The sequence below is a fragment of the Dipodomys spectabilis genome, unplaced genomic scaffold (assembly GCF_019054845.1).
Source record: "Dipodomys spectabilis isolate Male_0828 unplaced genomic scaffold, ASM1905484v1 ptg000054l, whole genome shotgun sequence".
NCBI lineage: Eukaryota > Metazoa > Chordata > Mammalia > Rodentia > Heteromyidae > Dipodomys > Dipodomys spectabilis.
In genome coordinates this window covers 43408513-43436284 of record NW_024870731.1, presented here as the reverse complement: position 1 = coordinate 43436284, position 27772 = coordinate 43408513, and the positions used below count along the sequence as shown (strand labels likewise).

The window sequence follows — 27772 nt, the reverse complement described above, 5'->3', positions numbered from 1 at the left end:
TCTCTGGGCCTTGTATTTGCGGTGAATTTGCTGGGTAAAGGGACAAGCCTTCTCTGTGTTCGCCGCGTGGGCTGCCCATCCCTGGCATCCCTCTAAGGAAGCAGTTGTCTCCCTGTTGGTGTCCCAAGGTGTTGGGACGCTGAGAGAAGGCACCCCAGTTCAGGCTCTTAGTCCAGGAGGACACCCAGCTGAGCCATAGCCACCAGCCTTGAGAAAGAAGAATTTCTTCTAGGAACAATGTGTTTCCTTCCACTCTTGGTAAAAGAATATAAATGAGAACAAGAAAAAGAAGCCAGGCGCCGGTGGCTCATTCCTATCATCCTAGCTACTTAGGAGACTGAGATCTGAGGATCGGGGTTTGAAGTCCAGGCAGGAAGTCCATGAGACTCTCATTGCCAGTTAATCACAGAAAAAGCTGGAAGTGTCACTATGGCTCAAGTGGTAGAGTGCTAGCAAAAAGTAACTCAGGGACAGTACAGCACCCAGGCCCAGAGTGAAAGCCTGGGACCAGCGAGAGAGAGAGAGAGAGAGAGAGAGAGAGAGAGAGAGAGAGAGAGAGAGCGCAAAACCAGAAAGCCCACATGTGGCAACCCTGTCCCACAAGTACCGCAGGGCCTTGTTCTGTCTTGGCTCTTGCTGATGGTGGCTTTAAAGGTGACCTGCGATGCGTGCGCGGCCTGCAGAGTTTTGGCCACCATGTGTGCGATGGATGCCCCTGGCTGTGTGCCACGGGGGTACAGCCGCGCGGGGTGCGGTGTGGGGGCGACGCGGGGGTACAGCCGCGCGGGGTGCAGTGTGGGGGCGACGCGCCCTCCCTCCCCGTCCCTGCCGCAGGTGCCCGTGTGCCCATGCTCCTTGAGCTGGGGCCGGCCCAGCCCCCACGCCGCACTTTGCGGCTGCAGGTTGCCTGGGGTCTGGCTTCCGGCTGCGGCTGCGATGATTCCCGGAGCTGACTCAGAGCAGGGGCAGAGGGCGAGGTGATTTCAGAACCCTTCAGCTTCTCACTCGGTGTCCAGCCCCCCTCCCCCGGCCCGGGCAAGTCGCAGGCCTCTGTCACCGAGCTGGGGTTCTGGGGACACCCAGGCCGCCAGGCGGGGTGGCAGCTCCCGGGACAGCCACAGCGCCAACTTCTGCCTTGAGTTCTGGGCAGTGAGCTCCAGCCAGAAGGGTAATTTGCTTTCTTTGAACCTCTGCGGAAGGCAGAGAGGAACAAAGGCGGCCAGGCTCTTCCGAGAAAGCCCCGAATCTGTCACCTGGAGCGCCGTGTTTTATTGCCTTGGCCTGGGCAGTGGGCAGCGCTCACCCGGCCTCTCGGAGGGCCCCGCTGGCCGCTGCGCATCTCCCCGCTGCCCACGGGGTCATTAGATCGGAGGCTGAGAGGCAGGGAGGATTCTCTTCCCTTTCTCAATACGTTTTTGCCCCTGACTCCAGCTTGCTACCCCCACGGGCCTGGAGGTGGGCCGGGAGCTGAGTGGCTCCCAGGGTGGCTTGTTTGGTACGGAGGTAGCAGGATGTTGTAACAAAGAAAGCAGTGATGATAGCAATACGGCCCAGGTGGCCACACGTGCAATCTTGAGACCTCTTGGGGATCCCCCCCCATCTTTTTGAGGCAAGATTTTGCTGTCTGTAACCCTGGCTGTTCTCAACATGATGAGCCCCCCCCCCCCCCCCAGTGCTGGGATTACAGGTTCAAGCACCATGCTCGGCTCTGGTCTGTGGGGATGGCCAAGGTGGGTGCATTGCTAACCAGCTGGCGTGTTTGCTGCTGGTCCTGGGGCCGCAATTGGAGTTAAAGTTCCTTGGAAGCTGCGGAGGGAGGCCTGAGCCTTGGAGGTCTGGCAATTCAGTGAAAGCCCCCACCCTACCAACAAGGATGACAACATGTGAACCTCACATTCTCCGTCTTGTATTATGAAAACCAGGGCGTCCCGAGGGCAGGTGACTTGCCCAAGGCCACTCTCTGGGCTGGGAGTCGGCCCTGCCTGGCTCTCTGGGCCAGTGCCGCCTTGGAAGGGATGCAGGTGGGGAAGCCTTTTAGTAGTGAGCAGCGTCCCCGCTCCAAAAGCCACAGAAGGCTTTTGCAGGCGCCAGGTCACATGACCAGAGCCCAGTCAGCCAGGCCTGCTGGCCTGAGGCTGCAGGCCCTGTGTCTCGACCAGGTCCACAGCAGGGGCCTGGCGGCCTGCCCTGCCCGCTCGCTCGGGGAGTGTTGGGGAGATGCTCTAGGCTCCAGGGAGACCAGCATGGGGCCTGCTGGAAACGTCCCTCAGAGAAGCTGCCCACCAGCTAGGTAAATTCCCGTGTGGGCTGGCCTGAGCCAAGGAAATGCAGGAGTTCTCATCTGATGCTTCCCTTGCTTAAAGACCGGTTTCAGCTGGCCACCGGTGGTTCACACCTGTAATCCTAGTTACTCTGGAGGCTGAGATCTGAGGATTATGGTTCAAAGCCAGCTCTGGCAGGAAAGTCCTTGAGACTCTCATCCCCAATAAACTACTCAGAAAAGGCCGGAAGTGGTGCTGTGGTTCAAGTGGGAGAGCACCAGCCTTGAGCACAAAGAGGCTTAGGGACAGCTCCTGGCCCTAAGTTCAAGCTCTCGGACCAGCAGAAAAGAAAAAGAAAAAAAGATTGGTTTCACCTGGCAACTGCACACAGTTTTCCTGAATTGGGGACCGGGCTTGGGGAGGGGGAGGGGCTTCGGTTCCCCACCTGGTTAAGCCATTTCTGTTTCCGCCTGGGAAGAGTCTGACAGACACACACTGGGTCCTGAGAACGTGGAGCTCCCTGGAATGGCAGAGCTGGGCATCAGCTGGGGCTCGGGACCCTCAGGCCACCCTGGGCTGGTATTTCTCCACCCGGGATGGAGGGAGGGTTTATGATAGGCTCTGAAGAGCCCAGCAGGTGTTTGATGCCTACCTACTTGGGAGAAAGGTGATTTGTAGGGGTGGGGTGAGGACCAGGGAGGTTCAGGTCCAACCTTTGCTCACAGGTTCCAGGTAATTGGATGCCAGGGCTGCCAGAGCATGGGGTGGGGGGAGGGAGAGGTGTGTTAGATGTCAGTTTGTTTGCATTTTCCCATTTGTTATGATGGACTGAGAATCTTAGAGATAAGGAGACTATTATAAAAGGACATCCAGTTCAAGACCAGGCATAAGTCTGGATTCTTACGGTTGTAATTGGCCAAAATCTTTGTAAAGAACGTTGATTGTGTTTATGTACTTCAGGTGTAGCTAGACCCAGGTGCTGAGAGAGGCGGTCTTTTGTCTCCATTCATTTCTGGGCTAAGTGTCCCTCTGTGCCTGCACCATTCTCCTCGTGGAGAGGGACTCCTAGCTGCTCCAGTAAGAACTCTCCCCTTCTGCTTTCTGGATGAGCCATGTCAGTGTAGAGAAAGCCCTCTTTTGTTCCAGTGTTTTTAGCGGGAAGGTTCCGGCATGGTTAGATACAGGCAGGAGTCGGCAGTCCCTTCAGATTGGCCAAGCCTGGCTTCTGGTCCCACCTAGAAGCAGAGGTGATGTCGGCCCACCCAGTGGGCTGAGACTCCAAGGCCAGTAGATTTAGGCTGTCCCAAGATCGAGTGCCACTCGGATCCACTGCTAGGCCGGGCTGGCCTCCCCCGGCTGGTGAGAATTCACCTCAGGGAGAAAGCTTCCGCCCTTCTTTGCATCATTCTGTGGTTGTGCTGTAAATATGTGAACTCCTTCCTTCCCTTTGGCCCTCTACCCTTAGTATAGTCCCAGACCGTCGGATTCAGATTCAAGCTCATAGACGGTTGCTACTTCCACTGTCGTACCCCAAGGCAGACGTCACTGATGCATCCCAGCTCCACAGAGCATGAGGGAAGCTTCAGTAACATGGGGACCTTGGCTTGTTCACTGCTGTGTCCCTGTACATAGTAGGTGCTCATATAACAACAATTGGCTGTTTGTACCCTATGCCTTGCACCAGTGGGGATCTTTTGTAGCCAGGGCCTGTCTGACTTGGGAGCTGGGGCCACACCTGTGTTTTGAGTCGGGTAGGGACCGCAGGGCAGGGCAGCTGGGAGGGGGCGAGGGAGGGGGGGTATAGTGGGGAGCACCTCCCCCTATCCTGGTCACTGCTAATCCCACTTTCACTGCTCATTGAGATGTAAGATCTCCCCATAAGAAATCATTTCCTGGTTTTCTAAGGGGGGTGGGTTATATTCCAGGAAACTGGGAGGGCCTTCCTGCCCCTGGATAAGAGGCTCTGCCGGTGGTCTGAGACACGGGTACCCTGCCTCCATTCGCTTGTTTCCCAAACCACGTTCCAAAGTACCAGAGACTCCTATTAAAAACCCTCACAGGGCCTTAGGCTGAGCAAGGTGGTGTAGTCCTTGCAGGCAATGGGTAGAATTTACCTTGGGCTTTACCCTTAGCCCTGCAGAAAGTGAATGAATTAAAATACACGAAATAAACCATAGCAGGGCCCATAAAATGGCCCTGGAGTCGTTCCCCCAGGAAGATGGCTGGCCCCAGCAAAGGGAAGCTGGTGGGCTTGGCGTGATGATGCTAGCTAGCCTTCACGCAGCCCGGCATCAGGGGCTCACGCCTGCAATCCTAGCTACGCAGGAAGCTGAGAGCTGAGGACTGTGGCTCAAAGTCAGGGTGGGAGAGTTGGAGAGACTCATCTCCAGTAACAGCTAAAAAGCCAGAAGTAGAGCTGTGGCTCAAGTGGTAGAGTGCTACCAGGGACAGTGCCCAGGCCCTGAGTTAAAGTCCCAAGCCCAGTACACACACACACACACACACACACACACACACACACACACACACACACACACACATACATGACAATGCAGTAATTGATGGGTGTCACATTCTCAAAATCTGGGGGGCCTCTCAGAGCCTTGCCATCCCCCCTGCTGTGACCTTTGATGTGTTTGTGCGGAATACCCAACCAGTCACAGGCTTGCTGAGAGCCTGTGGTGTGGTGGGGTTGGGGGTCTGGAGGCCTTCCAGGGGGCGTTACTGTTTGCATGCCCCTCTGAGCCCAGCAGGCCACCTGCAGACCGCTCAAGAGCATGCTGAACAGGGTGTGTGTGCACACGGGCTGCGGGCCCAGCAGCCCTGGGTACATCCCTGCACCTGCCTTTCTGCTCCCAGGCCCTGTTGGGTAGAGACAGGCATCCCCCTGCACGTGATGCTGCTGTCACCCCTGGGCAGAAGACGGCTGGCCCGGGTGCAAATAGGCCCTGTCTGACCACTTGTCCTCTCTCTTGGCCGCAGGTCCAGAGCCAGAAACACAGCGCCTTCTGAGGATCCTTTAAAACGTGAGTAGCTTTGATTCCCCCTCCTTTCTCCGGGGGGTGGCGTTGGCCATCGAGAGCAGGGAGCTCATTCTGGGCACCTCCATCCCTGCAGTAGGCCTCTGGCTTGGTCCCCCGTGTGCTCACCTTCGTGCAGGGATGGCACAGGAGTGGGAACCTTGCGGAGTCGGCTCATGATGGCACCACACCAAGGGGTGACCCGGGCTCCCTCGGCAGACAGGCTGCTCTGGGGACTGGGGCTTTCGTCACAAATCATCTTGATTATATTGAACATTTATTATTATTTACCATCTGCAGTACTGGGGATGGAACCCGGTGGTCTTAATATTGAGCTATATTCCCAACCCCACTAAGCTTTGTTTTTATTAAAACGAAACAGAATAAAACATGTTGTGCCGGACACTGGTGGCTCACACCTGTAACTCTAGCTACTCAGGAGGCTGAGATCTAAAGATCCCAGTTTAAAGCCAGCCAGGGCAGAAAAGTCCACGAGATTTTTACCTCAAATAAATTACCAGAAAGCTGGAAGTAGAGCAGTAGTTCAAGTGCTAAAGCGCTAGCCTTGAGTGTAAAAGCTCAGGGATGGTGCCCAGGCCTGAGTTCATGCCCCAGTATGGACACACACGCGCACACACGCGCGCACACACACACACACACGCACACGCACACGCACACGCACACACACACGCACACACACGCACACACGCACACACGCATGCACACACACGCGCACACACACGTGCGCGCACACACGCGCACACACGCGCGCACACAGTTGAAAACTCGGTGAAATTGTGAGAATGCTATAGTGACCTTGATATACCCTTCATCCAGATTTTCCTATTGTTTCTGGGTTCGTCTCCTCCTTGCTACGTGTTGTTCCACCAATCAGCACGTGAGTGTTCTCTTCTGCTGATTCATTGGGACTTCCCTTTACCCCAGTCCTTCAGCTATTTTGTAAGACCCAGGCCATTGTCTTACATAAGCACAGCACAATTAAGAACTCGGGACGTTTAACATTGACACAGTTCTCTTATCTAATCTATAAGCCTTAAAAAGACATTCTGCTGATTGTCTATGTGTTTACTGCTGGCAGGCTTGCTTTCCTTGGAGTCGGGATCACAAGGGTATCTTTCAGGGGGGCTGAAGGAAGGAGTGTCTTCCTCTGGCTGGTTTAGTTGATTTAAAACTTCACTAGCTTTCAAAGTCCTTTAGTCCTGGCATTCAGCAAGAACTACTGCTTCCTGCAGATCCTGAAGCCCGGGCTTCTCCAGCCCAGGCTTGGAGTGGAGGAGCTCTCCTCTCCAGGCCCTCACTAAACAATAGCCTTTATGCTAATCCCTCACCCACCTGTGGATCACCCACCTGTGGACTGCGCCCAGCTCTGCACAGATGCTCCTTTCCTTTCTGCTGCTTTGTGACTATCATTTTGTTTTGATGAAACCCAGGCCTTGGCCTGGCCAGGCTCGTGACCCACCACTGAATTGCACCTCCAGCCCCTGAGCACACACCTGTAAGGGGGTCAGTTATGTTCCTGCCAACCCAGGGCTGGAGTGCGGTTGATGTGGGGTTCACCTTTGAAGAGAGACTAAAAAACACTGGTTTGTGGGTCCCCTTGTCTGCTGCTGCCACCTGTTGCTGGGCCTGAGTATGCCCTTGTCGGAAGGGGGCAGCCCTACCCAGCCCCCCTCCTTCCCTCCCCCCCCCCCCCCCCCCGTGCCGAACACTTCCCAGCACTGCCCGGTGGATGGATGGGCATGTGTGGAGGGAGAGGATAGCATGGTCTTAATTGTTCAGCAGCAGAAGTAACCACCCCTGGCCGCTGGTGGACTGGAGCAACTCCCCCCCCCCCCTTTGGGCACTTCCTTCCCCATCAGCCTTCTCCGCTGCATTCTTATTGTGTAGGGGAAAGTGACAGGAGAAGGGCAGGGTCAGCTACCAGAGCAGACCCACAGAGGCCAGCGCGGACACGATGGCCCCAGTACAGAGGGGGAAACTGAGGCTCGGAGATGACTTTAGTTATTAGGCCGCCTCTCCACTGGGTGGACTCCAAGCCCAGCCCCTCCCTCCCCCAGCACTTCTTGCTGGTTAATGAGTAACAGGGGCCCTGGGAGACCGGGAGGACCTTCTGCTCCAAAGCTGGAATGCGGCTCGGCCTCCAGATAAAGAGTTGTGCAAGGGCGGGCCCTCTGCCTGGCAGTTTTATAGGTCACGAGCAGATAGAGGCCAGCACTCTGCCTCCTTTTTGGGAAGCCCGTTTTGCGGGAGAGGCTGAGAGATGATTTTTTAGCTGGATTTGCTCTTAGACATGGGATGCTCCAGGCAGCCTTCCTAGCTTGCTCTTCTAGAAAGACAGCCTGGGCCACCCACTGTGGGCTGTGGGGAGGAGGCACGGTCCAGAGCTGCTGCTGGTCCGCTCCTCCGGCCGGCCCTCCTGAGGTTACCTCCCAGGCCTTGGGGTCCCCTTTTCAAGAAAAGGAGCAATGAGGTCTGGTGCGTGTCTGCGTTGTTCAGGAGCCTGCCCTGCTCATGAGAGCTAAGAAAGCATTTGCTGAGACCGCCCACATGTTGCAGCTCGCTGAGCTGGGGAGCTCTGGGCCCAAACCCTAGCTCCAGGGCTGGGGGGTGTGACTCAGTGGTGCAGGCCCTCGCTGGAGCCCGTGACCACTCTGTGACTGCAGCAGACTCAGTAAACCTCTCTGAGCCTCAGCTTCCCTTACCTGAAAGACGGGACACCGAGGAGGGCTGGAGGGACAGGGGACATAAATGGGGGTGACTCGAACCAGCTCCATGCACCCTATGTAGTTTCTCCTCCAGTTCTCCAAGGAAAGATTCTTCACAGCAAGCCCGGCCCCCCTCAGCTAGAGTCCAAGGACCAGGGCCCCCCTGAGCGGGGGTGATTTAAGGGATTGTCCCACTGGGTTAGGGCTCTGGGCTGTTCCAGGCCCTCCCCGACCTGCCTCGCCTCTGCTGTAAACTCTGGTCTATTACCTCACCAGGCCTGGAACTCCTAGTGTCTTCGGAAAGTGCCACTCCAGCACGCATGCGTGCACACCCTCACCCCCCCAACCCCACCATACACTTCAAGAGAGCCAACGACACAGGATTTTTTTTTTCTTTTTTTTATTGTAAAGATACTATACAGAGGGTTACAGTTACATGAGTGAGGTAATGAGTACACTTCCTCTTGAACATTGTTACCCCCTCCATTGTTTTCCCCCTACCATCCCCTCCCTCCCTCCCTTCCCCGAGGTAGGATTTCTTATTTCTTATGCATGTTCAGTAGGAAAGCCAAACTCTTCCAGCACAGAAAACTTACTATTGAAAAACTGAAAGAAGAAAACCAAACCTTGTTCTCTCTATCCAGAGATACAATGTGATCTGACAGTCAGAGAATGTGTGCGTAGATATAAGTGCCAGCTGGGCAAGGTGGCTTGTACCTGTAGTTCCAGCCACTCTGGAGGCGCTAAGCATTCAAGGCCAGCCAGGGCAAAGACAATGAGATCTTCCCTCAAAACCAAAATGCAAACAAAGCGCTGGGATTGGCCCAGGATTCAGATTGCCATACTGGTGTCATGGCCAGCCTGTTTGGGTAAAGCATTAAGTAGTAGTAGTCATCATAGTATTAAGTTTTTGTTTGCTTTTTAATCGGTCATGGGGCTTGAACTCAGGGCCTGGGTGTTGTCCCTGGGCTTTTGCACTCAAGGTTAGTGCTCTACCACTTCCAGACACAGCTCAAAGTTTTCCGGTTTATTGGAGGTAAGAGTCTCACAGACTTTTCTGCCCAGGTCGGCCTCAAACCATGATCCTCAGATCTCAGCCATCCTAGTAGCAAGGATTTACAGGTGTGAACCACCAGTGCCCAACCACACTATTTTTTCTTGTTGTTGTTGGTTGTGGGTCTGAACTCTGGGCCTGGGTGCTGTCTCTCAGCTCTTCAGCTCAAGGCTAATGCTCTACCACTTGAGCCACAGCACCACTTCCAGCTTTTTCTGCTTATGTGGTGGTGAGGAATCGAACCCAGGGCCTCATGTATGCAAGGCAAGCACTCTACCACTGAGCCACCTTCCCAGCCCACTATGTTTTTTTTTAAGATTTTTTTTTTTTTTTTTTTTTTTTTTGTCGGTCATGGGGCTTGAACTCTGGGCCTGGGCACTGTCCCTCAACTCTTCAGCTCAAGGCAAGCGCTCTACCACTTGAGCCACAGCGCCATTTCCGGTTCACGGACTTTTCTGCCCGGGCTGGCTTTGAACCGTGATCCTCGGATCTCAGCCTCCTGAGTAGCTAGAATGACAGGGGTGAGCCACCAGCGCCTGGCTTAAGATGTTTTTATAAGCATACGTTAGGTGCACCCAGGGAAGTTTCGTTGTGATATTTCCGCACAGCACCCTCAACCCCTCTCCGTCTCCCTCTGCCCTCTGTATCCTGTGTGCTCCTGCCCGTCTCTGCCTGGGTCCACACGTCATACCTTCATCTCTTGCCTTGGGGGTGTTGAGCACCCGTTGTAGACCAGGAGCAGGGACACAGCAGAAGCCCCCCGACCATCAGCCCCCGAGGCAGGGGCCTGGCCACGGGAGAAGCTAGACCTCCTGAGCCTGTTGCCTCCATTTTCCTGTGCATTTCCAGAGGTAAATGGCTCAGAGGTAGTGCTTGCTGCCCAGTGCTGCCATCCCCGGCTCGCACACAAAGTAAAGGCTTGCAAGGTTTGAGAGAGGTGGAGCCACCTGCCGGAGGTCACACAGCACCGGGGACCTTGGGCCTCCGCCCCCCCGCCCCCCCCCCCCCCAGCACTCTCCTGTGTGCGCGCATCTGTCATCTGGCAAAGTCATTGCCCAAGTTTTCCTCTGACCGCGGGACCGTGTGGTGCCCACTAGGTTAGCAGGCGTGGGAAGGAGAAAAGCCTGGTCCCTGGTTGTTGTCAGTGTGACGTACTAGTAACTACCAGGAGCGACTTAGTCACAGGTCAGTGACATCGCCAGGGAGTGGCCTGGGCCCTGAAGCCCCATGGCCAAGGGCCAGGGAACGTCGGGAGAAGGGTGGCCCCAGTTTGCTTTTGTGGTGGTATTGGAGTTTGAACTCAAGACTTTGTGTTTGCTAGACAGAGGCTCTACTACTCCAGCTTCTTAAAGCCATGAGTAGAACTCTGTGAGTCTTTGGCCTTTCCAGTCACAAACAAATTCTATATTGACAGTCTTCCAGCTCTGCTGAGGTGGGGGAAGGCCCCAGGGACAGGGTTTAATGGCAGGGGGGAAGCTTGGGGAAAATCTCTTAAGCATTTGGAAACTGAGAATCGAAAGTGTGATCATTCAGTCAGCAAAAAGTTGTGGACTTTTGCTGGGCATGGTGGTGCATGCCTGTCATCTTAGCCCTGGGGCCCAGTTTGGTCTTCATAGCAAGACCCTGTCCTCCTGCCCTGCTCCCCAGAGTTGTGAGCTTTTCCAGTGGACCACCCTCTGAGGAGCTCTGGGGACCCACAGGTGATACCCCTGCTTCCACCTAGGGCTCCAGGCTTGAGCATGGGGTGGGGGTAGAGGGATGGTGCAAACTAGGAACTTGGTGTGTGTGTGTTGTGTGTGTGTGAGAGAGAGAGAGAGAGAGAGAGAGAGAGTTTTCAGTACTGGGGGTAGAACGCAGTGCCTGTGAGCGCCGGGCAGGCGCTCTGTCACGGAGCCACGCCCCTTCTCCCCCGTGAGGATGCTTTGGATCCACAAAGTTCCACAGACTTTTTTCCCAGAGGTCTGGAGCGACAGTGGTTTGCCACCGTGGATGAGCACAGGAAGGGCCTTTATCAGTACAGGAAGTTGCCCATGTAAAGGCCTTGGCAGAGCGTGAAAGCAGGGAGGGGTCTTTCCGGAAGCAAGCAGGGGGCGGCTTGGTGTGGCTGGGTGTCCCAGGCAGGTGGTCTCCCTGGGTCACCTTGCGGCGCAGGCCCTGGGCTGCTCCAGCCTCTGGGACCCAGAGTCCTTCCTTAGTTCATGGTTTCAGAGGTCTGTTCAAAGCAGCCAAGTGTTGTTTGGTTGTTTTGACAACTGCTTCTAAAGAAGCTTCAGGAAGGAAAGCAGATAAGCTCTGTGCTCGCCCACCTCGGTTGTGGGAGAATCTCAGCTGGGCCTGGAGCCCCAGGAGGAAACCCACTTGAATGTGGCGTCTGGCCTCGGCGGCTGACCTAGTTTGCCGACTCCCCTCACGTGGTTTGGGGTGTGAAGCGCCCGGGCTGGGGACACCACCCAAACAGCCGGCTGGTGTGACACGGAGCACCAGGTGGAGAAACTGAGAATCCGGTGTTTTCCCCGCGTGACGTCACTCCCAGAGCGAGGGTGGACACCTAGGGCCACATCCACGGTTAGGGTTTGCTGAACCAGGAGTGAAATTAAAGATGTCTCCCCTCTCTAGGCAGGGCAGGGAGTGTTCTGTTTCTCCCCGGAGTGGGTGTGATTGTATTGGCATCACCCCGGGCCTTCAGGGAGCAAAGCTGGAGAGGCCCGGAGGCCTTCCCCGCAGGGGAGTGTGAAGATGGAACTCAGCCTTTGGGGGTCAGGAGGAGCTGGTTGACCAAAAAACTAGATGAGTGAATTAACAAGGCCGGAGCTCTTGTCTATTTATAGTTTGGCCTAAATCTCCGCCAGCCTTGCCTCCAAGGAGGAAAAGGAGACTTTTTGCGTTTGGCCCAGGTGATGTGCGTGGGGAGTAAGCGGATTAAGTTCTGGCTGCGGGGGCTGGGAGGCTGGAGGGTCAGCGGTCAGTGGCAGCTCTGAGGACCAGAGCTGGTGGCCAGGCCACTGGGGGCAGCCACGACCTTCCCCAGCAGCGAGGGCTGGGGGGCAGCACCCTCCCGGCCCCTCATCAGGTCCCTGACTTTGGCCCCTAACTGCTCTAACCCAACTGAAGGTCCGTGGTTAGAAACCCTTTCCCTTAGCCTGCCAGGTCAGTGTTTGGTCTTCTTGGTAAATGTCCTTCCCTCGTACCTGTTCTGAGTTTAGCTAAATGGGAAAGCACTGAGGAGGCCTGGATTCTGGGGGGGGTGAGAGGGGAAAAGTGAGGAGAAGGGGTGCTGCTGGTCCCCACCTGGTCCCTGAAGACTGGTCTGGGTCAACTCAAAGAGATCTGGATTCTTTTCTTTAGGTGTCTGCTACTGGGGCTTGAACTCAGGTCCTGAGTGTGGTCTCTTACCACAAGAGTCTCATGGACTTTCCTGCCCAGGCTGGCTTTGAACACTGTCCTGAAATTCAGCCTCCTGAATAGCTAGGGAGACCTGGTTTCTAACCCTTGCTGCTAGTTACCTTGTCTCTCTGTCTGCCTTGTCTCCTCTAGTGTCAAGTTGAGGGGTGGGGCTTCATGGTGTCAGAGGTCATGACGTGGAGATGCTCCAGAGGGCAGTGGTTAAGGATCCAGAGTAGGTTCTTCTCTGGGCTGTGCAGTCTTCAAGTTGCTTAAGATCTCTGGGCTCAGTTCACCTGTGGGACGTGGGGAGGTAAGACTTCTCACAGTACTGGCTGTCAAGAGCTTGGCTCACACAGCCTGGGCAGTTGGCACTGGCTGGTACGTGCCGTTGGAGGACTTCGCTTGTGTATGGCATGTCTGTGTGCCTTTTATCCTGGCAATCTCTACCATGCTATAAACCCTCCTTACCTTTGGACTAATTAGGAGATAAGTGTGCAGCTGTGAGCAGTGGAAAAGGATTTAAGGATAGAAGAGAAATATTTAGCCTGATTAAAGAAATTCTATTAACTGGTGTTTAATGGGAAGTATCCAGCCGGGTGCCAGGCACATGTCAGCCACTGTGATTCTGCGGTCGAGGGAGAACAGTTGTGATTAGGGGCACAGATGCTTGCTACATCTATGGTCAACCTGGGTGCCTAGCCCAGCCCTAGAACATTCTGCCATCTGTGACCACAGAGAAGGAACAGGCACACAGCCTCACAGCAGAGGATGGGCACCTAGCTGCTGGGGGTACGTGTGGGTGGGGCAAGGCAGGCTTCCCGGAGGAGGTGGTATTTAGGGGGAGAGAGAAGAGCGGGATATGTCTTTCAGGGCCTAGAGGCCAGGACTTCCAGGAATGGTGGGCGACAAAGCAACCCCGGGGGAAGGGCTTTTGTTTTTTCCTTCTCATACTTCATGTTTATGAGGCAGGTGCCCTACCCATTTGAGCCCAGGCCTTGAGACCTATGCCAGCTCACAGCCTGGGTATGCCCAGCCTGGACACCCGAGGACAGAGAGCTCTTTGGGAGCCAACCCAGCAGTCGCCGCTGCCTCTGTCCCAAGACCTCCACGTGCTGGGCTCGTGCCAGCGGCCGCCCTCCACCCTGAGCTGTTGATGTCTTACCACCTGGGCACAGGTAGGCTGTGCAGGACAGCCTGGCAGACTGAGTCCCCACAGTGCTGAGTCCCCACGGCGCTGGCCCGCCCTTCCTCTCCTTCTCACCTGTCGTTCAGGAATGCCTGGGCGAGAGGTCCCAGATGCCCAGCAGGACCCTGAGGCGTGTGGTTTGGTGACGCCCGTATGGGATTTGGGTATATGCAGCACCCTGGAAGGCCTCCTCAGTGTCCCCAGGCCTCATTCCCCGCTGCCCAAGGCCTGTGTTCCCTCCCTCTCCATTTCCCAGCAGAGCCCCTTGCTCCTCAGTCCCTGCCCATCACCACCCCAAGGCCAACAGTGCTTGGTGTGCATCCCGGGCCCCCCCATGGCTCCACCGTGCCCTTGGAGAGGGTGCTCAGCTCCGAGAGCGTGGGGCCCAGCGTGGGCCTGTTGGGCAGCTTGAGGTCCCTGCCGGCCCTGCCTGTGCCTCATGAAGCCCAGGGTTGCAGAGGGAGGCGATCCTCAGGAGAACGAGAGGCCGTGGGACAAGAGGAGCAGAGGCTGAGGACGAGATGTTTAGAGTGACTCCAGGCCGCTGCTAGTTCTTGAGCTGGGGTAGGCCCAGCAGGCTGGTGGGTTTGCTAGAAACAGTGCTGGGGACAGAGGTCAGGCAGGTCTCCAGGGGGTGTGTGGTGCTGCACCGCCCCCGACCTGTGACATTATGTGACTGACAGCGACAGGCAGGCGGTGCCGTGTCCCCGACCTGCCTCAGGAGGGTGCGGCTGAGGAGCAGCCGTGGGGGTTGCCCTGGGAGATGCTCTGTGCGTGGGGGGCCTCCTGCCACCTCCCCCCACCCCGCTCCGCCGCCCGGGCTCCGGGATTTGACGGCTGAGTGTTTCTCCTGGCGGAGCAGTAGCTGGTGTTCGGCACCCACCTGGAGCGCTGGAAGCTGCCATCGCTGCCACACCAGAACCGGCCAGCCCGACAAAATGAATTCGAATCGCATCCTCTCCGGCTTACAATCAGAGCTTTCCACGCTGAGCCTGCACCCCTCATGCCTCAGTTTCCTCTCTGGGCAGCCAGCTCCCCGCAACCCTGTTGCGTCACCTGTCGAAGACACTGGCATCAGACCTTCCTCTTGTCATTGAGGTGCCAGGGCCTCGGTTTCCTCTTGTCTAAGGGGGGAGGGGGGCGGCGTGCGTGAGGGCCCTCACCGAACCTTCTGAGGGCCCCCTGTGAGTCTGACTTTGTGCAGGGTCCCTGACATGGGGCAGATCTGGGAGGGGCAAGGAGAATCTCCCTCAGGGTTATTTTGGGAAGATGCTCAGGGACTATGTGTCATAGATATTAATTCCCCAAGAGCCCCAGCTCATCTCTCAAAAAAAAAAAGCAGAGAAAAGCTTCCTAGATGTTTGACCTTGGGAAATTCACCGGGGTCAGCTACTGTTTTCCCAACCGGGAAGTGTCCAGGCCACAGAGCACAGGCAAGGTGTGGGGGACGAAGCAGCGGGTCTGTCCTCGGTGCCCTGGGGACCTGGGTGGGCGCTGAGCTGTCCAGGCTCCGCTCCGCAGCTGGACGCTGGGGGCAGACAGTGCTGGGCCTTCATTTCCACCCATCCTGCTGCGTGCCTGTCTTGCTATGTTGTTCCTCTGGCACCAGTGCCTCATGGACATCGTGTGTGTGTATGCGTGTGTGCACGCGCATGGGCACGCTAGTACTGGGGCTTGAACTCAGGCCTCGGTGCTATTTATTAGCTTTTTTGCTCTAGACTAGTGCTCTATCACTGAAGCTACAGCTCTACTCTACTTCTTGTGGTTAATTGGAGATAAAAGTGTCATGGACTTTCCTGCCCAGGCTGGCTGGTGGGCATTTGTAAGCCACAGGAGGTAAGGGTGGAGCTAGCTAGGAAGGAAGAAGAATGTTCTTCCTGTTTGAAGAGAAAGAATCATGTTTGAAAGAGGAACAGAGCAGGGGGATGGGGTGGGAGGTTGTGTGCCAGCATTTAATGACCTGGGGTACTGTGCCCACTGAACAGACCCAAGCACTGAGGCCCAGAAACAGGGTAGCTTTCCGGGACCCTCCTGCTGATTTCCCTGGAGTTGTGGCTTCGGGCAGAGCGCTGGCGACAGGGGTAGTGGCCTTGCTCTGAGCCGGCCTGGGGCCTGGCTGGTGTTGTTACTGAGGCCCTGTCCTGTCTCCACCGAGCAAGGGAGGGGCTGCCTGTTGGATTTTCCCAGGGTGCAGTGGGGCCCAGTCGGGGCAGATGGGCAGCAGCCTTGGGGTTTTGTACCTTGAAAGGGGAAGCCTGAGGAGACTTTTCTTGGGGTCTCTTTTGAGGCCTCCAGAAAGAATGCCGGACCCTGCAGCATCTGCCCTAGGACCACGGCTGCCCGCACTGCACCCCGCTTCCGGCAAAGTCAGCTGAGGCTGGGTGGGGGAGGTGAGTCAGTGCCAGGAACTGGCAGCCTGCTGACTCACCATGCCCCCTCCCTCCGGGCACCCTGCCACTGGTGTACCCAGCGGGCCCCTGGGACCCCAGCCTCAGCCCATGCCCACACGTGCTGCGGGCCTGGGCAGACACCCCAGGGGTCTCCTCTCCCCTCCTCTCTCCTCTGAGGCTTGGGTTCTCTGGAGGTTGCATGGAGGTTGAGCACCCGGCTTCTCATGTGGAGTCTGGGGGTCCTGACCTTCCTGCGTGAGCCCCGGTTCAGGCCCATCTCAGGGGAGCCCTTCCTCAAAGGACCCTCCGCTCTGCAGCCTTTTTAACCCTGCAATGCTGCTGCCAGACCCCCGTCTCCTCGGATCCTCCAACAAGTTCTCACTGCTTTCATGAAACCCCCTCTCCCTCCACCCTCTAGTACTTGGGGTCAGGGGGTGACTGGTAGCCCAGCCAGTGTGTGGTCACTGCCTCTCTGGTGTGAACCAGATGATGCCCAGAGTTTGGTCCCCACCAGTTACCTCCCCTGGTACGAGGAATGCCAGGTTCTGTCCTCCTGGGTCAGGGGGGAGGCCAGCCAGCTGCTGCCCACCCCATGCCCGCCCAGCTTGTGGTGGCACTGGGTAGCGCCAGTGTATTGGGCCCTTCACATCTACCCAGAGCCCGGGGGGGGGGGGGGGCTTGGGTGGAGAATGAGAGGGTCACAAAACTCAGGGCACCCAGGTGCAGCGCTGGCCTCAGGGCCCAGTGTGTCTTTGCTTTGCCTGGTATGACTGTCCATGCATGTGCTGTCCCCTGCTCTCAGAACACCGTCTCCCCAGACCTTGGGAGAGTCCAGCCTGGTCTTGCTGTGGTTGGAAAATGGATGCTAGGGTTGTTGTGGCTGAGTTCCAGTCCCTTTTGCTATCTAGGAAGGGCTTAGCACCAGGTCTGGTGGATGCCCTGGGGGCCACCCCTTGCTGGTCACCATTGCCTGTGCGTGCTCCCTTGCTGGGCAGTGACACACTAGGCAGCAGGCAGACACTCCGCGCCTGCTCGCTGCTTTGCTCTCCATCGCCCCCTGGACCTCTGAGGGAAGTGATTTGGCCTTTGACTTGTCCCACGTGACCCAGCCCTCTGACTCTCAGCCCTCTTATCGTCCTTTTCCAACTTAACAGCCTGCTGAGACCCAACCTTGGCTACCTCTATTTGGGGGCATGTGATATGCCTCAGCTCCCCCGACCTGGGCAGTGCCAGGGCCTTCTGCCCCCGGGTACAGCCCAGAGAGGCCAGCTTGTCCTCCTTCACCTCCTGGTGTCTTCTTTGTGGACCAAGGCATGGAACCCAGGGCCTTCCATACTAGGCAGGCCTTCCATTACCCAGCTCCAGCTCTTTCCTTCCTGTTTCTTCTCTACTGCCACTCTGGCTCTCTGGGTCTTTGGGTCAAGTCCTGCTACCTCCAGGAGGTTTGGTAAAGCAATCAGGGTCCTCCCCAGTCCTTGAGTTTATACTTGTGCTGGGGATCCACCTTGCACCCCCCCCCCCTTAGCATTTTCCCAGGGACCACGTCTTCCTCAAGCCTGGTTACCTTTGTCCAGTTTCTCTCTGTACACCTTAAGATAAGGACAGTCTAGTCTGGAAGGGCTCACCTGGCCCTAGGTGCTTCCTGTGTCATGCGGTCAGTGCAGATCCCGGCTCACTGGCCAGTAGCCGTGGGACATGAGGCGTGGTGGACCCTTCCCAGTGCCCGAGATCCCCTGATCTGAGCAGGTGAGGCTGCGGGCGGCCGGCAGAGCTGGAAGTTCTGTGGTGAGCCAGCGGGGGCTGTGCTGAGCCCCAGGCAGGCAGCGGCTCTGGCCCAGACAGGGCAGCTAAAACCATCCCCCCAGTGGAATTCACTTTCACTCAGGCCAGAATATTGTTGCTCATTGTTTTCGGCTTTGTTCTAGGCCAAACAATGCCCGGCTTCCTGGTTGACCTCCGGAGGACGAGCCGTCCGGGTGGGAGGCTGGCCTGGTTAGCATCTCCAGAGGATCCTGGTCCTGCTTTTTGTGTGGACACCTTGGGGACCTGGGCCACTATCTGACCATAGAGGACAAACTGGCTTTTTTCTTTGCATTTGGCCCACATGGTGTTAGAGAAGTTGGAAAGTGTGCAGGAGGTGGGATTGCAGGGGCGTGTGGCGGGCTCTGCCCCAGAGGACCTGGCCCCAGGCAGCTCCTACCTCTTCCGTCCTGCTGTCCTTTGCCCGCCATGCCCTAGTGCCATCTCAGGCTGTCATGCTTGGGTTAGTCTTTTCTTAGAAATAGATAGCAAAGGATACAGCCCACATGACTTAAATGATTAAACCCTTCCAACGTGTACTTACAAAATGTTTTTTTGGCCCGTTCCAGGGTTTAAACTCAGGGTCTCTCACTTGCTGAGCTGATACTCTTAGCATTTGAGGCATGCCCCCACCCAGCCTTGGGTTGTTGTCTTGGAGATGGAGTGTCACGGGCTTTTCTGCCAAGGCTGGCTCTGAGTAGTGCTCTGCCAGCTCTCCTGCTGCTGCGTGTGTAGAGCTCACAGGCGTGAGCCACTGCCACTTGGCAATGTGTACTTTTTATGAAAGAAAGGCTTCCTTTGATTCATTTCCTTTTCGGAGCATTTGTTTTATTTGCTTGGTGCTGGAAGTCAAGCCCAGGGTCTCCTATGAGCTCTACCCTCAGCCCAATTTTAAAAAATGGTCTGTGCTAGCTGGGTGCTGGTTCATAACCAACCTGCACAGAAAAGTCTAGAACACTCCCATCTCTACTTAACCAGCAAAATGCAGGACTAGAGGCATGGCTCCAGTTGTAGCCTGCCAGTCATGAGCAAGAAAGCGAGTTTAAAGCCATGGGTTCAAGCCCAGGTACCAGCAAACACACACACACACACACACACACACAGGTACCAGCAAACACACACACACACACACACATACACACACACACACACACACACACACACGAAGTTCACTTAGAGGGTTTTTCCTGGCAGTACTGGGTTTGAGTGACATGGTTGCCAGACATTTTGCCTTTGGTGATCTTGGGAATAGAATCTTGTGTTTTCCCCTGGGGCCAGCCTCCACATGATCTTCCTGTTTACACCTGCCACCTCGCTGGGATGACAAGAGCTGGCCACCACTGCCAGCTTATTGGTTGAGATGGGGTCTCACTGACTTTTACCCCTGGGAGATGAGGGCGGGACCTCAACCCGGAAGCTCCCCATCTCTGCCTTCTGAGTAGATGGGAATATAGGCATGAACCACGGCGCTAGGCTAGAACAGTTCTCTTCACATAGCTCTCCTTTCTTTTATGGTACTGATTAAACAGTTGCTACGGCCATGAACGATGCCTGAGCATGCTGGGATCCATTACTAATGGATCCCATCCCTCCTCTGTGCCTGTACCACCTGGTCTGTGGGGACAGTGCTCCAAGGAGCCCCTCAGACCTACCCAAAGTTCACATTAGCTAGAGAAACGCCCCGTGCCTGGCTGCACCTGTGCTATTTCGTGAGCCACCCCAGGTCCAGCCTCTTGAGCCCAGTCATGTCTTGTCAAGTCATGTGACCCTTCACTTCCTTATTTGCCCTTGAGTTTAGTTCCCTATTTGTCAGCTTGCAGCTGGCCTCTTAAAGGCACCAGAGCCTGTTTCCCTGTGTGAAAGTGTGGTAGCAGATGACTCGTGACAGCTGCAAGCAGTGGACGGCAGGGACTTTGGAGGCCAAGGTAGATCTGGAAGCAATTCAGTTGGCCTTTTGTTTTTTTTTGTGCCAGTCCTAGGGCTTGAACTCAGGGCCTGGGCTCTGTCCCTGAGCTTCTTTCGCTCAAGGATAGCAATCTACCACTTGAACCACAGCTCTACTTCTGGGTTTTTTTAGTGGTTTATTGGAGATGAGTCTCGTGGGCTTCCCTGCCCAGGCTGGCTTTGAACCTCAATCCTCAGATCTCAGCCTCCTGAGTAGCTAGGATGACAGGCGTGAGCCACCGGTACTTGGCTCACTACATGTTTTTATATATGCAAACACACAGAACGACTAAATAAAAGGCCATTGGGAATTGTCCTAATCTGTCCTAACACATTTCAATATACGGTTGTAAAATGTGGTTCCCATGTACAGTAGGCCTCTTGAGCTTCGTAAGTTCTCTGAGTCAGGGTGTCTATATAGCCTGGTTTCCAACTCTGCGCTCTCCTACCTCTGCTCGGGAGTGCTGAGACTGCAGGTGCGTGCCGCCATACCCCTTCAGCCTCATGTTTTTCCTTTGTGTATAAATGTAGTTTGAGGTCCAGTGAGCACCCCGCACTCACACCTATTTGGTCTTTGTTTTAAATAGAGTACACATTGCCTATCGTAGAGTGCCATAAAATCTCAGTGGGCTGGAATTTTACTTCTATAATAGCCAGCATATATGGAGCACTGGCCATGTGCCTGGCCATGTGTGACATTTTACAGGCATTGTCTTAATTTTTATTTTGTTTGCCAGTCCTGAGGCTTGAACTCAGGGTCTGGGCTCTTGTCCTGAGATGCTTTTGATCAAGGCTAGCGCTCTACCACTTGAGTCACAGCGTCACTTCTGGCTTTTTCTGTGTATGTGGTGCTGAGGAATTGAACCCAGGGCTTCATGCATGCTGGGCAAGCACTCTACCACTGAGCCACCTTCCCAGCCCTAGGCATTGTCTTATTTAATCCCTGGAAGGTGTGTATTACTTTTACCTCTATATTTGACCGAGTGTGGTAACTGGAGCACAGAAACTTGTCCCTTTCCCTGGACCACACAGCTCATCGTGAACCTTGTCTGCAGTGGCAGTTAGAGCAGGGTGGGCAGACAGTGCTTCTTTGGGCAAGGCAGGGCATGGCACGGAGCTTTGGCAAAAACCTAACCAGGTGGTCTGCTTGCCATTGGCACTCAGACGCCACCCCAGGGCTAGCCCCGGGCGGGGCGGTGAGGAGGGGGCTTCCTCTCAAGCCTCTGCCTTGGAGTCCATTCGCATCTCCTGCTGCTGTCATAAGCAGGAGGAAGCTCTTAAAATGGGGAATTATGCATCTCAGCTGCTACAAAATAACCCTGGGCCCAGTGCCAAGGAAAACAGCTCCCGTCTGCAGGGAAGTGGGTCCCTGGAAGCTGGGTCTAGGGGACTGGTGCCTGAGCACGCATTGCCCTGTGGGGTGGCCGCTTGGCCTAGCCGAGCGTCCACAGACATGGACAGCCTGCTCAGAGAGGGTGTCAGGGTCAGCCAAGGCAGAAGCCAGGGGCACAGCATGGTCTCCTGCTACTAGCTCAGTTAGGGAACCTCAGAGTGTTTGGGCCTTGCTGAGTTCATCCTGAGTTGGATGGGGACTTTTCGTCTCCCAGGACTAGGGTACACCTGATGAATGGTAGCAGAAACAGTCCCCCAGCATTTACTGTTACAACACCCCATGATGTGGATACCACCTCCTTACTCACCCTTCACACATGGGGCCACTGGAGACCAGAGAGGCTAACGAAGTTGCCCTAGGTCTCAGAGCTCCTGGATCCAGGCTCAGACATTCAATGGGGGCCTGGGGAGCGGGAGGCACTAACGCGGTCCCACCAGGCAGCCATGCCTCCCTGGGACACAGAGGGCCAGGAGGAGCTTGCGTTTCCCCCCGGGAGGAGCGGAGGGTTGGGATAGGGGCCGACTCACATCCTGATCGTGTTTTGTAAGTTGCCTTCAGCTGACACATCGAGAGTAGGCGGGGGGCGGGCAGAGCGGCGGGGAGACCCGTGGGGGAGACTGCCACAGATGGAGCTGGGGATGCTGGGCCTGGAACTGCAGTTGCCATGGCAACTGGGGAGCTGTGGGCGGATGCCAGGACTATGCAGGAGCAGAGCTGCAGGTCTCGCTGTAATGGTATTTCGCTGGGGCAGGGCTGGTCAGACACCCCCCAAAAAGCTTGGCGTGAGCCCCCCAGGAAGGGGCAGGGTGCCTGAGTCTATGTCGGACCATATCAGACACAGTAGGTGGCTCTGAGGCTTGGGCCGGGCCCCCGGTGGACAGTGGTCATCCGGTGTGTGGCCGGCTGGGCTGCGATGGTGCCTCCACAGACGGGGCGGGTGGGGGGAGGGAGGCAGTGGTCCTCAGGTGGTGGGGTGCGGGGACACCCTCTCGTTCTGTCCTGATGATTCCTCGCTGGCTCATCAGATGATAGGCTTCTAACTGTGGAAAGGCCTAGAGTCCTTGTTTAATAGGAAACCTGGGACTAGAGTACAGGATCTTAGGTAACCCTGGATGCTGGCCACTCCCCAAATTTCTAGAGTATTCTCTCTAATGAGAGATGGGTGCGACGGACCAGCTTGGCCGGAGCACTGGGACTGACGGGATGGGGATCTCGGGATAGGTGGGCAAAGAGTCGGCCAAGTGACAGACACAGACTCAAAAGAGTTGCATCTGAGTGTATCTTTTTTTTTTTTTTTTTTTTTTTTTGGTGGGGGGGGGGGTGGGGGGAAGGTCCGGTCGTGGGGCCTGAACTCTGGGCCTGGGCACTGTCCCTCAGCTCTTCAGCTCGAGGCTAGCGCTCTATCACTTGAGCCACAGCGCCACTTCTGGCTTTTTTTCTTTTTGCTTATGTGGTGCTGGGGAATCGAACCCAGGGCCTCATGCATGCAAGGCAAGCGCTCTACCACTGAGCCACCTTCCCAGCCCCTGAGTGTATCTTTATTGAGGAGAATTAACATTTTTATAGTGTGTGATTGTGACATAGATTCTTTATTTAAGCACATAAGCAATTTTTAAGAAAAGCGAAGTGTTAATGGGTTACATGAAAATTGATGACTATCCCACCAGCTGTTTGAGCTAAGTGGTGCGAGACAAGTCTAGCATATTGTTTAATACAATGCCTCATCTATTCAGCCTTTTTATGTTTAACAATTAAGAAACTTAAGACAGGGCTGTACGTATATTGTACTCTTTTTATTTTTTCCATATATCTTCAAGTCCCTTTGAAACCATCCTAGAAACCACTTCCAGGTTGAGTCAGGCATTCTCCATTTCCTATTATTTTAATCCCAATATTTGTTTACATAAATTTCTAATTGTATTTTAAACTATCTTGTTTTATTTTGATAATAAACACCATAATGGTCTAAAGCTTACCTAATCTTTGCATAAAATCTAATGAGTACTAAGATACTCTTTTTCCTTTTACATTAATCCATCTATTTTCATCTTTATAAACTCCTGTATAAGGCAATGGTTCATCGGTCAGCTCAGGAAATGTGATGTCACTAACTTTATATTTTGTGGGAAACCACCGTCTATTCCCTATAACGTAAGCTGGACCAAACTTAGTCATAACTATTGGGGGAATCTTTCTTTTCCTTTTATTATTAGGGGTCCCTTTTTTTATAACTCTCTGTGCTTCTGGGATAACTCCTGGTTTAGTTTAATTCATTAATTCTTCCTGTTGTAACCTATCTGGAAATTTTAAATTTCTATATTTACTATGAGCTGCAACTGCTTGTGAAGTTGCAGAAGCTTCTGGAGGCAGAATCACCTCAGATGATAGATTGATTGGGGCATTGTCCACATTTAATCTTTGGTCCTAGTCTTTATTATTCAGAAAAGCCGTCTCTATTGGACTGGAAAGAAACAACATGCTCTGTTTGCGGATCAATAGAAAAATAGCCAAAATGAGAATAAAGGCAACGAATGTACTGCCGAGAAGATTATAATAAGAATAAAGGTAGAGGCAATAAAGGTGCAGCTAAGTGTATAGGAAGCCTTGCACCAACACCCCCTTCCTGCAGGCATGCTTCCTTGAAGCTTATGCTTTGCCTGACGCGATCTCTCACTCAGATTCCGCAGGAGGTGGCATGGCAGATGGGGCCAGGGCACCCCAGGGAAGCAGAGCTGGGCTCCTAGCGAGGCTGAGTCTCTCTGCCTGTGTGGTCCTGATACCCTGTCCCCCCCTCACGCTTCCCCCCTTTAAATTCAAAGGCCAAGCTGACCTTCCGCAGTCCCCCATCCAAGAGGACCAAGAAGTATGCAGCAGGGTGGACGAGGCCTTCTCTGCACGGAGTCATTCCCTGAGCAGCGAAGGTGGGCGTGAGTCCACATCCTCCAATTATCCCCCTCCTGCCCGCCGTGAGCGCTTAGATAACCATCGTGGGCCACAGGATGAGTGCTGGAACAATGCTGGCCTCCCGGGCTATTTTTACAGCGGTGGCCGTGGGCCGGCCGAGCCCCGCGCCTGGTCCCGAGGGAGCCGGGCAGAGAAAGGCCGTGCGGATGCCCCGCCAGACGGAGGAAGAGCTCCGTGGGCTGCCCGGTGGCTCCAGGAAGCCTTTCTGGGTCTGCTGGCTGTCAGATAGTGAAACAATTGGGGTCCCCCGCCCCGAGGGAGCCCGGGAGAGGAAAGAGGCGTGGGGGAAACGGGCTTGTTGTGCCTCTGCTCCTGGAGCCCCCAGAGGCCGGACTGCTGGGCGAGGTCGGCACGTTCCCCTTAGGCCGCCCTCCAGGCTCCGAGGCCAGGGCTCATCACGCCCCGCAGAGCTGAGGTTTGCATTTGACGCTGGCTGCTGGTGGGGCTCGGCTGGGAACCGGCCACCCAGCTGTGCTTTCCTGATGGCCTACGTGTGCCAGGAGAAGGACCGGGCACGGTGGCCAGGTCTTTGTCTCCATGAGTTCTGTTTGAGTCACCAAGGAGACAGCTAGGAGGGGGCAAACCAACTGTCTGGCCTCAGGGAGAGCCAAATGAGGGGAGCCGCACAGGAATTCCCTGGTGCCCTCCGGGGTGGCGTCCGAGGTAGGGGTGGTGGGAAGGAGGAGCGAGGATGGAGACTCGCAGGCTGTCTGTGGAAGGGACAGCTGCGCTTGCGCCAGCTTGCTTGCGGCCATGTGTTCTGACCTATTTTCTCAAGAGACCCTTGAAATCATTACTCTTCTCTGAAGTCTGGTATTTCTGCGTTGGCCGCTGATGTGGATCAGGAAAACAGAGCACGTGCCCCAGGCTGCCTGGCTGGAGTTGGCCGTGTTCACTGCGGTTCATTCTATCCTCCAGAGCGGGAAACCGAGGCTCAGGGGAAAGCAGGAGAGGCCTGCGGCTCTGGGTCTCCCAGCTGTCCCTGACCCCTGATGTGAGCTGCAGGTGGAGCTCTGTGGGGGAACCTGGCCCTGGCACGGTCCTCCGGTGGCAGGTGCGTCCTCCTCGCGCACGGACATGTGGCTGGCTGTGGTCCTCAGGCCTGAGCTCCCGGGAGAGTGAGTCCTGGAACCTGAGAAGCAGGAGTCTGTGCCCTGACTCTGGCAGACCTTTCTAGAGCTGGGGTCGGAGCACCTATGGCCTGGGGTCATGAACCAGCCCCAGGGGCTTAGGCCTCCCTCTGGCCAAGGCAGCTGGGGGCCAGAGGGCAAGAGAGCTGATCAAGGGGCACCGGGCAGGCTGAGATGACCGGCAAGCAGTCTTCCTTCTCTTTGGTGCTGGGGATGGAGCCAAGGCCTTCTTCATATGTGCTGGGCAAGCGCTTGTTCCTGAACCGCACCCTCAGCCCACGGAAGCACTCTTGCAGGACTCAGTGAAGATACCCTAGCTTCCTGCTACACATATGGGGCTCATTAATAAGTTGCAAATCCATTTCATAGATACCCACTGTCTGCACTCTGGCAACATCCCAAATATCCACGTCTTTGCATCCACAAACTGACTTTTCCCATGTGTCATGTGCAGTGCTCATACATTGCTAAGAACTGTCATTTTATTTCTTCTTCCTCTTCTTCTTCTTCTTCCTCCTCCTCCTCCTCCTCCTCCTCCTCCTCCTCCTCCTCCTCCTCCTCCTCCTCTTCCTCCTCCTCTTCTTCTTCTTCTTCTTCTCCCTCCTCCTCCTCCTCCTCCTCCTCCTCCTCCTCCTCTTCCTCCTCTTCCTCCTCTTCCTCTTCTTCCTCTTCCTCTTTCCCTCTTCCTCTTCCTCTTTCCCCCTCCCTCTCCCTCTTTCCCTTTCCCTCTATTCCCCCCCCTCCTCTTAGCTACAGTTTGAATTCAAAGCCTTGTACTTGCTAGGCAAGTAGCCCTCTTTGATTTATTTTTCAGGTAGAGTCTCACATTTTGCCCAGGCCCAGATGTGGAGCACCTACTTAACCCTCCCACATAGATGGTGTGACAAATGTGAGACACCACATCTAGCCTGTTAGTTGAGGTAGAACATTGCTGCCTTTTTGCCTAGGCTGTCTTTGAACTAAAATCTTGCTGATCTCCACCTCCTGAATAGCTGAGATTACAAGTGTGAGCTGCTATGCCCTGCCAAGTTGTCATTTCCTATACAGATCTCAAGTCAGAAGACAGGATCTCTCCTGTGTGAACTGCAGGCAGGCAGCCTGTTACTGGCTGTGTTCTACTCTGTGGAAGGTGGTGCTGGGTTAGGGTGGGGGTCCAGGGGGCTGGCCTCCGTGCTCCCCCTTGTCTTCTACTTATCAAGTATCCGGGAATTGGAGCCTGTTGCCTCCGGTTTGCAAGTGTGCCCAATGCAGTGAAGCTCTCCGTCCCTAGAGAGACCCCAATGGCTCCTCCTGTGGACTGAAGGGGGAAGGGCCCCCCCCCAGCCCAGAAGGTGGGAGCTGCTCATCGGGAGGCAGGGGAGGCTGTCCCCAGGCACCGTGGTGGCCTTGGTAACCCTACGTTGTCCTGCTCTGTCCTGCGCAGAGAGCGAGGACATGGCCACCAAGGAGAAGCTGCAGTGTCTCAAAGACTTCCACAAGGACATCCTGAAGCCATCTCCAGGAAAGAGCCCGGGCACGCGGCCTGAGGACGAGGCCGAGGGCAAGCCCCCCCAGCGAGAGAAGTGGGCCAGCAAGATCGACTTTGTGCTGTCTGTGGCCGGAGGCTTCGTGGGTTTGGGCAATGTCTGGCGTTTCCCGTATCTCTGCTACAAAAATGGTGGAGGTGAGTCTGAAGTGGGCTGCGTCTGGAGCCGGGGGTGACCTGCAGGTGGAGGCCAGGGCAGGGCAGCTTCTGTGTGCGGGTCAGCCTGCCTTTCCCCTGTGCTGCCCCCGCCAGCCTCGCGGTGACACGGAGCATCGGCTGTGTTACCTTGGGCAGCCAAGCGGATCCTCTAGCTTGCTTGTCAGGTCCCTGTTGCCCAGACCTCATTCACAGCCCCATTCCTCCTGTGTGCCGTATTTATGTGCCTCTTTTTACCTGCTTCTGTTTTTCCAAGTGACCCTCATACAGTCAAGAGAGTTACGTTCCCATCCTACACAGTGTAGAGAGAGATGCAGGGTAAGGAAGACATAATGAATATGTATATATATATATATATATATATATATATATTTTTTTTTTTTTTTTCCTGTGTATGTGTTCTTTTGGGGACTTGAACTCAGGGCCTAGGTGTTGTCCCGGAGCTTTTGTGCTCAAGGCAAGCACTGTACCACTTGAACCACAGCTCCACGTCTAGCTTTTTGTTGGTTAATTAGTGGTAAGTCTCATAGCTGGGCTGCTGTGGCTCACACCTGTCATCCTAGCTACTCAGGAGGCTGAGATCTGAGGATCATGGTTTAAAACCAGCCTGGGCAGGAAAGTCTGTGAGACTCTTAACTCCAAATAATCACAGGAAAAAAAGCTGGAAGTGACATTGTGGCTCAAGTGGTGGAGCTCTAACCTTGAGCAAAAAGGAGCTCCGAAGCCAGGTGCTGGTGGCTCAGGCCTGTAATCCGAGGTACTCTGGAGGCTGAGATCTGAGGATCAGTTTGAAGCCAGCCCCAGTAGGAAATCTGTGAGACTCTTATCTCTAACAGACT

General features: G+C 55.2%; 1 protein-coding gene across 2 annotated transcripts in view; it reads left to right on the top strand.

The window, feature by feature from the left end:
- The window catches only part of Slc6a6 (solute carrier family 6 member 6), a 66523-nt gene that overhangs the window by 8257 nt on the left and 30494 nt on the right, over positions 1-27772 (top strand). The window contains exons 2-3 of one of the 2 annotated variants that reach the window (XM_042679635.1): positions 5244-5287; positions 26676-26915. In XM_042679635.1, coding sequence (XP_042535569.1) covers positions 26687-26915 — 229 coding nt within the window. In that variant the 5' untranslated portion in view covers positions 5244-5287; positions 26676-26686. Of the gene's footprint in view, positions 1-5243; positions 5288-26675; positions 26916-27772 lie in introns of those variants that run through there. The other variant, XM_042679636.1, reaches the window with a different exon arrangement.